At 49.6% G+C, this 8,085-nt stretch overlaps 1 protein-coding gene across 1 annotated transcript; it reads right to left on the reverse strand.

The window, feature by feature from the left end:
* Positions 1–7,255: 7,255 nt before the first annotated feature.
* LOC135566918 (keratin-associated protein 29-1-like) lies at positions 7,256–7,852 on the reverse strand (the record flags this gene model as incomplete). The annotated part of the gene is made up of 1 exon (XM_065014479.1): positions 7,256–7,852. A coding segment is annotated over one exon (597 nt), but the record flags the coding sequence as incomplete, so codon positions are not given.
* Between the last annotated feature and the right edge of the window lie 233 nt (positions 7,853–8,085).

Here is an 8,085-nt window from a genome sequence, read left to right on the forward strand (position 1 = left end):
GACTACTCCACCCACTATAACATCTGATAAATATGTTCTGTATTGACTACTCCACCCACTATAACATCTGATAAATATGTTCTGTATTGTCAGGGTATTTAGACTACTCCACCCACTATAACATCTGATAAATATGTTTTGTATTGTCAGGGTATTTAGTCTACTCCACCCACTATAACATCTGATAAATATGTTTGTATTGACTACTCCACCCACTATAACATCTGATAAATATGTTTTGTATTGACTACTCCACCCACTATAACATCTGATAAATATGTTTTGTATTGACTACTCCACCCACTATAACATCTGATAAATATGTTTTGTATTGTCAGGGTATTTAGACTACTCCACCCACTATAACATCTGATAAATATGTTCTGTATTGTCAGGGTATTTAGTCTACTCCACCCACTATAACATCTGATAAATATGTTCTGTATTGTCAGGGTATTTAGACTACTCCACCCACTATAACATCTGATAAATATGTTTTGTATTGTCAGGGTATTTAGTCTACTCCACCCACTATAACATCTGATAAATATGTTCTGTATTGTCAGGGTATTTAGTCTACTCCACCCACTATAACATCTGATAAATATGTTTTGTATTGTCAGGGTATTTAGTCTACTCCACCCACTATAACATCTGATAAATATGTTCTGTATTGTCAGGGTATTTAGTCTACTCCACCCACTATAACATCTGATAAATATGTTCTGTATTGTCAGGGTATTTAGACTACTCCACCCACTATAACATCTGATAAATATGTTTTGTATTGTCAGGGTATTTAGTCTACTCCACCCACTATAACATCTGATAAATATGTTCTGTATTGTCAGGGTATTTAGTCTACTCCACCCACTATAACATCTGATAAATATGTTTTGTATTGTCAGGGTATTTAGACTACTCCACCCACTATAACATCTGATAAATATGTTCTGTATTGACTACTCCACCCACTATAACATCTGATAAATATGTTTTGTATTGTCAGGGTATTTAGACTACTCCACCCACTATAACATCTGATAAATATGTTTTGTATTGACTACTCCACCCACTATAACATCTGATAAATATGTTTTGTATTGACTACTCCACCCACTATAACATTGACTACTCCACCCACCATAACATCTGATAAATATGTGACCAATATAAATTTGATTTGATTTGATCCACTTTGACACCCAGCCAATCATCTGCTTCCTTCCTGTTTGAGCGATTACCATGGCGATGACAACTATCCCACAGTTTCCGGCTGATCCATCATTCTGAAGAGGGGGGGGGGTTGATTTCATCCGTCTACTCCAGGGACTCAGCAGTTGACTGGGCTGATTTACATCCCTAATAGCATATACCTTATTCCCTATGAAGTGCACTACTTTGAAACAAGACTTTGGACTCCAGGGCCCTGGTCAAAAGTAGTGCACTATATAGGAAATATTTAGGAGCCAAGTAGTGCACTATAGGAAATAGGGACTATAACATCTGATAAATATGTTTTGTATTGTCAGGGTATTTAAGTAGTGCACTATATAGGAAATAGGGAGCCAAGTAGTGCACTATATAGGAAATAGGGAGCCAAGTAGTGCACTATATAGGAAATAGGGAGCCAAGTAGTGCACTATATATGAAATAGGGAGCCAAGTAGTGCACTATTTGGAAATAGGGAGCCAAGTAGTGCACTTCCTATTTAGGAAATAGGGACCCGTTTGGGACGCAGGCCTAGATTCCCTATTCCCCCTCCCTCCCTATTCCCTCCCTATTCCTCCCCTCCCTCCCTCCTCCTACAACCAGTCTATCAGCCTGTCACATTATAATATATGTCCCAGGAAGTTTTAGTATCGACGGCAGCAAGCCTCCCTCGGGGGGACCAGACCTGGCTCCTGGGGGGGACCAGACCTGGGTTCAAATACCTTTTGAGTGTTTTCTCTAGCCTTCCTAGAGAGCCAGCTGTGTGGGGTTCATCGTTTTGGCACCTTTTCCTATCGGTCCGTTAAGCCAGGCAAGCTGAATGAAATGATTTCAAATAGTAGATGAACCCAGGTGGTGGACAGACACCTGAGCCCAGGCTGTCTAAACTTGGCACCCTGCGCTGATAGAAATAGCATGCGTTTAGCCACGATGTCTCGGTGCCTGAAATCCTACCCCTCCACTGGGTCTGGTGATAGAAGCCCAGTCCTGACCTCTCCTTCCCTGGGATGTGTTCCTGTTTCTGGGTCTGGTGATAGAAGCCCAGTCCTGACCTCTCCTTCCCTGGGATGTGTTCCTGTTTCTGGGTCTGGTGATAGAAGCCCAGTCCTGACCTCTCCTTCCCTGGGATGTGTTTCTGTTTCTGGGTCTGGTGATTAGAAGCCCAGTCCTGACCTCTCCTTCTCTGGGATGGGTTCCTGTTTCTGGGTCTGGTGATAGAAGCCCAGTCCTGACCTCTCCTTCCCTGGGATGTGTTCCTGTTTCTGGGTCTGGTGATAGAAGCCCAGTCCTGACCTCTCCTTCCCTGGGATGGGTTCCTGTTCTGGGTCTGGGTCTGGTGATAGAAGCCCAGTCCTGACCTCTCCTTCCTGGGATGTGTTCCTGTGTCTGGGTCTGGGATGGCCCAGTTCCTGTTCTCCTTCCCTGGGATGGGTTCCTGTGTCTGTTTCTGGGTCTGGTGATAGAAGCCCAGTCCTGACCTCTCCTTCCCTGGGATGGGTTCCTGTGTCTGGGTCTGGTGATAGAAGCCCAGTCCTGACCTCTCCTTCCCTGGGATGGGTTCCTGTGTCTGGGTCTGGTGATAGAAGCCCAGTCCTGACCTCTCCTTCCCTGGGATGGGTTCCTGTTTCTGGGTCTGGTGATAGAAGCCCAGTCCTGACCTCTCCTTCCCTGGGATGGGTTCCTGTGTCTGTTTCTGGGTCTGGTGATAGAAGCCCAGTCCTGACCTCTCCTTCCCTGGGATGTGTTTCTGTGTCTGGGTCTGGGTCTGGTGATAGAAGCCCAGTCCTGACCTCTCCTTCCCTGGGATGGGTTCCTGTGTCTGTTTCTGGGTCTGGTGATAGAAGCCCAGTCCTGACCGCTCCTTCCCTGGGATGTGTGTCTGTTTCTGGGTCTGGTGATAGAAGCCCAGTCCTGACCTCTCCTTCCCTGGGATGGGTTCCTGTTTCTGGGTCTGGTGATAGAAGCCCAGTCCTGACCTCTCCTTCCCTGGGATGGGTTCCTGTTTCTGTTTCTGGGTCTGGTGATAGAAGCCCAGTCCTGACCTCTCCTTCCCTGGGATGGGTTCCTGTGTCTGTTTCTGGGTCTGGTGATAGAAGCCCAGTCCTGACCTCTCCTTCCCTGGGATGGGTTCCTGTTTCTGGGTCTGGTGATAGAAGCCCAGTCCTGACCTCTCCTTCCCTGGGATGTGTTCCTGTGTCTGGGTCTGGTGATAGAAGCCCAGTCCTGACCTCTCCTTCTCTGGGATGGGTTCCTGTTTCTGGGTCTGGTGATAGAAGCCCAGTCCTGACCTCTCCTTCCCTGGGATGGGTTTCTGTGTCTGGGTCTGGTGATAGAAGCCCAGTCCTGACCTCTCCTTCCCTGGGATGGGTTCCTGTTTCTTCTGGGTCTGGTGGGACGTGGGAGGGAGTCCTGACTCTCCTTCCCTGGGATGGGTTCCAATCAGACTGGGCCCAGGGAGAGCTCCATTCCAGGCAGACAGACATGGGCCCAGGGGAGAGCTCCACCAGGCAGACAGACATGGACTGTCTATCTTCATTCTGCATAGTGACAGTCACATATAGATAGACATGGTAGAGAGATGGTAGGGCAGGTACACTGAGCTCCATACACTACCAGTCAGACAACAGTCAGTCTAACACCTGGACACACACACACACACACACACACACACACACACACCAACACACAGAGCACACACACACACACACACACACACACACACACACGAAGAACAGACACACCTTGTACTGTAGCAGCTGTGACAGCATCTTTATAGTGTTTAGTGCACTCCCTTCCTCTCAAACAGCTGTTCTCTGGTCCACAGGTCCTCTCCACAAGTTCCCGAGCGTGTGTGTGTGTGTGTGTGTGTGTCCCACCGCCCTCCGACCCCTGACATCCGAACCCTGACCTCCGACCCTTCTCTCTAGGAGTCCTAGGGCCCCAGCGGTTTGGGTTCCACTGAGGGCTGTGGCATCTGCCATCCATCCTGCCCTGAAATAGACATTCTACTGAACAGACACGTTGACACTCAACTGCAAGAGTCTGTGTGTGTGTGTGTGTGTGTCTGTGTGTGTGTGTGTGTGTGTATGTGTGTGTGTGTGTGTGTGTGTCCTGGGTCTTATCTCAGGAAGGTTTTAGTACCATGCTGACTCCAGCACATTCCCAGACTTCCTGTGTTGCAGCAGACAGCTGAGTATCAACCTGGTGATGCATCACTTAGTGGCCTGTCCTCTTCCGTCTCCCTCCCTCCCTCCCTCCCTCCCTCCCTCTGTGTTTCTCTCTCTCAGCCTCTCAGAGCCACAAGCCCCTCCCTCCCTCCCTCCCTCAGAGCCACGAGCCCCTCCCTCTGTTTCTCTCTCTCAGCCTCTCAGAGCCACGCCCGCTCCTCCCTCCCTCCCTCCACCCCCTCCCTCCCTCTCTCTCTCTGTGTTTCTCTCTCTCTCTCTCAGAGCCACGCGCTCCTCCCTCCCTCCATCCCCCCCCTCCCTCTCTCTCTGTGTTTCTCTCTCTCTCTCAGAGCCACGCGCTCCTCTCTCCCCCTCCCTCTCTCTCTGTGTTTTCTCTCTCTCTCAGAGCCACCCCTCCCTCCCTCTCTCTCTGTGTTTCTCTCTCTCTCTCAGAGCCACCTCTCAGAGCCCTCCCTCTCTCTCTGTGTTCTCTCTCTCTCTCAGAGCCACGCGCTCCTCTCTCCATTAGCCTGACTGTAATTTCAGACGTACTCCATACTCTAACGGAAACTGCATGGTAACATCCTCCTCAGCGGGATAGATGATCAAGCCTAAACCCATTCAACCTGTCCCTCTTTGATCAAAAGGCTCATTATTCACGTCCATATATGGAGATGTGCTGTACAATACAATATGTATAGAACTGACCTATCAGACAAGCAGATGACATAGTGTCATCACTCACTCCATGCCAATTGGTTGAACTAAATTGCCACTGCCTGCCCGAGGAGACCACAAGGCTGTCCTGTCACTCAGTATCCAGGTGGTTGTTGACCCTGGTGAATTCCTGTACCGTACAGTAGGAGGTAGACCAGAGTCCCAGAGTCTGGAATGACTGGGATAGGGCAGTGTCCCAGAGTCTGGAATGACTGGAATAGGGCAGAGTCCCAGAGTCTGGAATGACTGGGATAGGGCAGAGTCACAGAGTCTGGAATGACTGGGATAGGGCAGAGTCCTAGAGTCTGTAATGACTGGGATAGGGCAGAGTCCCAGAGTCTGGAATGACTGGGATAGGGCAGAGTCCCAGAGTCTGGAATGACTGGGATAGGGCAGAGTCTGTAATGACTGGGATAGGGCAAAGTCCCAGAGTCTGGAATGACTGGGATAGGGCAGAGTCCCAGAGTCTGTAATGACTGGGATAGGGCAGAGTCCCAGAGTCTGGAATGACTGGGATAGGGCAGAGTCCCAGAGTCTGGAATGACTGGGATAGGGCAGAGTCCCAGAGTCTGGAATGACTGGGATAGGGCAGAGTCTGGAATGACTGGGATAGGGCAGAGTCTGGAATGACTGGGATGGGGCAGAGTCCTAGAGTCTGGAATGACTGGGATAGGGCAGAGTCCCAGAGTCTGGAATGACTGGGATAGGGCAGAATCCCAGAGTCTGGAATGACTGGGATAGGGCAGAGTCCCAGAGTCTGGAATGACTGGGATAGGGCAGAGTCCCAGAGTCTGGAATGACTGGGATAGGGCAGAGTCCCAGAGTCTGGAATGACTGGGATAGGGCAGAGTCCCAGAGTCTGGAATGACTGGGATAGGGCAGAGTCCCAGAGTCTGGAATGACTGGGATAGGGCAGAGTCTGGAAGGACTGGGATAGGGTAGAGTCCCAGAGTCTGGAATGACTGGGATAGGGCAGAGTCCCAGAGTCTGGAATGACTGGGATAGGGCAGAGTCACAGATTCTGGAATGACTGGGGTAGGGCAGAGTCCCAGAGTCTGGAATGACTGGGATAGGGCAGAGTCACAGATTCTGGAATGACTGGGGTAGGGCAGAGTCCCAGAGTCTGGAATGACTGGGATAGGGCAGAGTCCCAGAGTCTGGAATGACTGGGATAGGGCAGAGTCCCAGAGTCTGGAATGAATGGGATAGGGCAGAGTCTGGAACGACTGGGATAGGGCAGAGTCCCATAGTCTGGAACGACTGGGGTAGGGCAGAGTCCCAGAGTCTGGAACGACTGGGGTAGGGCAGAGTCTGGAACGACTGGGATAGGGCAGAGTCCTCGAGTCTGGAACGACTGGGGTAGGGCAGAGTCCCAGAGTCTGTAACGACTGGGGTAGGGCAGAGTCCCAGAGTCTGGAATGACTGGGGTAGGGCAGAGTCCTCGAGTCTGGAATGAAACATGAGGTGATGGTAGCGGATGAATGGCACGACAATGGGGCCTCAGGATATCGTCACGGTATCTCTGTGCATTCAAATTGCCATTGATAAAATGCAATTGTGTCCATTGTCCGTAGCTTATGCCTGCCCCATACCATAACCCCACCATGGGGCACACGATGACATCAGCTAATTGCTAGCCCACACAACGCAATGCATGTCTCAGGGAAGCTCATCTGCAGGCTCGTCGTCCTCACCAGGGTCTTGACCTGACTGCAGCTTGGTGTCATAACCGACTTCAGTGGGCAAATGCTCAACTTCGATGGCCACTGGTACGGTGGAGAAATGGGCTCTTCACAGATGAATCCCAGTTTCAACTGTACCGGGCAGATGGCAGACACTGAGATATACTGATATACGTTGTCTGCCATCTGCCCGGTACAGTTGAAACCATATTCACAGGTCTGGTATTCACAGGTCTGGTATTCACAGGTCTGGTATTCACAGGTCTGCTATTCACAGGTCTGGTATTCACAGGTCTGGTATTCATTGGTCTGGTATTCACAGGTCTGGTATTCACAGGTCTGGTATTCATTGGTCTGGTATTCACAGGTCTGGTATTCACAGGTCTGGTATTCATTGGTCTGGTATTCACAGGTCTGGTATTCACAGGTCTGGTATTCATAGGTCTGCTATTCACAGGTCTGGTATTCACAGGTCTGCTATTCACAGGTCTGGTATTCATTGGTCTGGTATTCACAGGTCTGGTATTCACAGGTCTGGTATTCATTGGTCTGGTATTCACAGGTCTGGTATTCACAGGTCTGGTATTCACAGGACTGGTATTCACAGGTCTGGTATTCACAGGACTGGTATTCACAGGACTGGTATTCACAGGACTGGTATTCACAGGTCTGGTATTCACAGGTCTGGTATTCACAGGTCTGGTATTCATTGGTCTGGTATTCACAGGTCTGGTATTCACAGGACTGGTATTCACAGGTCTGGTATTCACAGGTCTGGTATTCACAGGACTGGTATTCACAGGTCTGGGATTCATTGGTCTGGTATTCACAGGACTGGTATTCACAGGTCTGGTATTCACAGGACTGGTATTCACAGGACTGGTATTCACAGGTCTGGTATTCACAGGTCTGGTATTCACAGGTCTGGTATTCATTGGTCTGGTATTCACAGGTCTGGTATTCACAGGACTGGTATTCACAGGTCTGGTATTCACAGGTCTGGTATTCACAGGACTGGTATTCACAGGTCTGGTATTCACAGGTCTGGTATTCACAGGTCTGGTATTCACAGGTCTGATATGCACAGGACTGATGTTCACAGGTCGTTCAGCTCAGTGGCTCCTTACCGTTACAGGGCTGCTATTGGCTATCAGGTTGTCCAGCTCAGTAGCTCCTTACCGTTACAGGGCTGCTATTGGCTGGTATTCACAGGTCTGGTATTCACAGGTCTGGTATTCATTGGTCTGGTATTCACAGGTCTGGTATTCACAGGACTGGTATTCACAGGTCTGGTATTCACAGGACTG

The sequence above is a fragment of the Oncorhynchus nerka genome, unplaced genomic scaffold (genome assembly GCF_034236695.1).
Source record: "Oncorhynchus nerka isolate Pitt River unplaced genomic scaffold, Oner_Uvic_2.0 unplaced_scaffold_2960, whole genome shotgun sequence".
Taxonomy (NCBI): Eukaryota; Metazoa; Chordata; class Actinopteri; order Salmoniformes; family Salmonidae; genus Oncorhynchus; species Oncorhynchus nerka.